Consider the following 3,319-nt stretch of genomic DNA (forward strand, 5'->3'; position numbering starts at 1 on the left):
CCTGCTCAAGCGACCAAAGCAAAGGCCATACCACAATACCAAAAAGATTGTACTAAGAACCTACACCTATTCAATACATACCAAAGTAAAGGCATTACCAAAATATCTATCCAAATGTATACCAAGCATAAGTTTGTATGTTAAACCATCTTAAAAATATAACCATCTCACAAAATACTAAAACCCTATAGTAAAAAACTTAATACCATAAGCCAAACTTAATACCCTTAGCCAACAGTCAACTTCATATAATGGAACGCAGAAGGCCAATCATCTGTGAATCTGTCAAACCCCAGAAATGTGCATACACATTAGGACTCTCAGCAAACTTCAAAATCGCCCTCACCACATCGTCATCACCGAACCCAAGCTGTGCGAGCTTCTCACCAACCTTAAACTTCTCATTCACACCAACAATGGCATCAGCAATTAGTTGGGCATTCTTCCTTTGGTCAGCCGAAGATTGCTGGATATGGTCAGCCATCCTCTCCAAAACGTCAGCTTGCTTTCTCTTCCTCCCATATCGCCTTGTACTTCCTGCACTCGCACCAGCTTCAGAATGTGATGCTTGTCCTTGCATTGCTGGGCCTCCGTCTAATTCTGGTTGTGGAGACATCTCAGAGTCATCAAATCCAATTGTAGTCTCTTCCGTCTCTTCGTTAACCTGTTCCTCCGCATCGAAGCCACTAACTGCTGCTGCTCCCGTGGCTCTATCCCTGCCAAATATACCCTCTAGCCGGTGGAAAAGAAGAAATGGCTTGCCAGGACTGTAGAACTTCGTTGGATGTGCCTGTGAAAATATAAACCCGATTTAACAAACATTAATGAGGGAACATTAGAAGTAAACAATATTGAGGGAACTTCATTTCATTTTTCATCCACATGTTTATTGCCCCGGCTGAGTAAAAATGCTTAAGGCATGCAATTCCAGAGAGATTTACCAAGTTTAGATTCAATAAAATAGGAACATTAGAAGTGCCACTACCGTATTCATTCAGAGTTAGTTACTTAACTATTAACTATAACCATGTCCCCATCTACCTTTCAAGCTAACACCTAATTTAAGAACTAAATTGGTTGCCTTTGGTGTCAAGTGTGGCACAAGTCATGGTGCAAGAGAGACTTAAACAATTGGCACAAGTCATGAGTTTTGTACTAATTTATTCATACGATTCCAAAATTCCAAACGCAGCAGAAAAAAAAATATAATTAACTCAAACTGAGCTGCCATGTTAATACTATTATTACAGGCAAATTAGTGACAGAAGTATGCATCATATAAGAGACTAATACTAAATGCGCTTAATTTCCTACTTGGCATCCAATACATGGCATCAGCATAAATTCGTAAGAAACATTAAATTTCTGTGTAAAGAAGCAAGAACAAAATTATTAGAACAACACAAAAATAATTAGAAACCAAAACTAATTTAGAAAAGAAGCAAGAACAAATCCACTGTTCTATTTTACCAAGCATGAATCACACTCACCTTCAACCATGCATCAAGGACGTCTTTCGAATCAACCTCGACACATTGTTTCTCATTATTCCACCCGAACCCACTGCATCCAAGCATGTCAGCGGCATATTGATACTTCTCCTTCAACCGCTTGTGCTTATTCTTGCAGTGCTTCGCAGTCAGGGTACAACCGGGGAAGGCCTCCAGCATCTTTAGAGCAAGTTTCTCGCATGTTCCTGGTTTGAACTGCCCACAGTCGGCCCTCTGACCATCTACCACAAACTCCTCCATGAAGCCAACAAAAGCATTAGTCTCTTCATCACTCCAAATGCGTTTGTTCTCCATTTTTACCTACACAAATTAAGATAATCAACTGATTTAAACTCCCCCATCAACATGTATCGGCTTAAACTAATATATAGACCAAGTGATTGTGTGCTATTTTTTTTTTCTTGATCAGTTCAAGTAATCATCAAACCAAATTTTAGCATAAAATCTAATCTTGTTGTGTTCAACATCTAAGGAGTATTAGAAAACTTGAGGATTTTGCAAAGAGCATACATCTAAATGGGATGTTCTGTTACCTCATGCCATGAAAATTTTTCAATAAATCACCCATCCATAAGCTTTATATACAATAGCGATAGAGGGGGGAAAATGATTCAATACATTGTGCAAAAAAGCTTAAAAGTAATTATAGTTACCGATAAACAGATAAATTGCAACCATCTCTATGCAGATTCTGATACTCCTGTTAAGCTTCACCCTTGTTTTAATTAAGTTTCCTCTCTCATTTCACAAACTGTATTTTAAGTGACTTTTTCAGGTACTTTAAGTAAATCAAAGTCTTTCAAGAGGCAACAAAGAAGATTTGGTAATTAAAATGTGAAGTGATTCACACTTGATATCATGTACATTCAACAATTTCACTTACTATTTTAGAGAACAAACATTCTTCCCCTCAAATAGATATGTTAATAATTGTAGCCTACCTAATAATAGTTCTAAGTTCTAACATATAAACTAGCATGCTGTTATAAAGCTGCACATATTGAGGTTTGAAGATGCACTAATCCAAGTATAACAAGCCAAACAAAGACATCAAAACTTATTGCAATGGCCAAACTTAATCACTGACCCTGCTATCAAACTGATCAAACTTCACAATTGATCCCAGATTGTTCAGTAATTAGTTCTTACGAGACAAAAATAGGAGGTAAACATCATAAACTCATGTTATTATAAAGCTGAAATAAATGGGTTAGTTAGCTTGGCTTTCGTTCTCATCAAAGAAACTTTCACAAATTAAGGCATGACGGAAAAGATGAAAGAAACAAATCCACGAATTAGGGCATGACTGAAAAGATGAAAGGAATCAGTAAATTAAACAACTTTTGTATATAACTAACCTAGGTCAGAGCACTTAGACGAGGAGTTGATGGTTGACGTCGACAGCAACCGGGGAGAGGCGGCAGCTTCGTTCTTTGACTTTCCTGTGAAGGTGAAAGAGGAGAGATGAGAAGATGGGGACCACGAACATTAACTTGCAAGCGGCAAACCACTTACCTAGCGGTGGCGAGGCCAGCGGCGTGGTGAGGCAGCGGCTGTTCTTCAGATGGTGCTTCAAAAGCTACGTGGTTATTCTGAAGAAGAATAAGAAGATGGGGTAATTCTGAAGAAGCCCTGATTTACAAAGGGTAATTTTGGAATTATTGAATTAGAATGGGGTAATTTAGGTACAAATTATAATTGAAATTTCTGTCCCCGTCTTTAAAATTTTCTGTCTCCAGTGTCCCTACTTTTTGGAGGTACTGAAATACTAAAATTTGGAAGACAGAGACAGAAATTTAAGTTCCAGT

General features: G+C 38.0%; 1 protein-coding gene across 1 annotated transcript; it reads right to left on the minus strand.

The window, feature by feature from the left end:
• Positions 1–244: 244 nt before the first annotated feature.
• Positions 245–1,805, minus strand: LOC110265144 (uncharacterized). The gene is made up of 2 exons (XM_088495065.1): positions 1,485–1,805; positions 245–790 (listed from the first exon to the last, which is right to left on the minus strand). The coding sequence occupies exons 1-2, from the start codon at positions 1,803–1,805 to the stop codon at positions 245–247; spliced, it is 867 nt and encodes a 288-aa protein (XP_088351191.1).
• Positions 1,806–3,319: the final 1,514 nt, after the last annotated feature.

The sequence above is a fragment of the Arachis ipaensis genome, chromosome B7, assembly GCF_059453495.1.
Source record: "Arachis ipaensis isolate K30076 ecotype BB chromosome B7, ASM5945349v1, whole genome shotgun sequence".
In the NCBI taxonomy this organism is placed as follows: Eukaryota; Viridiplantae; Streptophyta; class Magnoliopsida; order Fabales; family Fabaceae; genus Arachis; species Arachis ipaensis.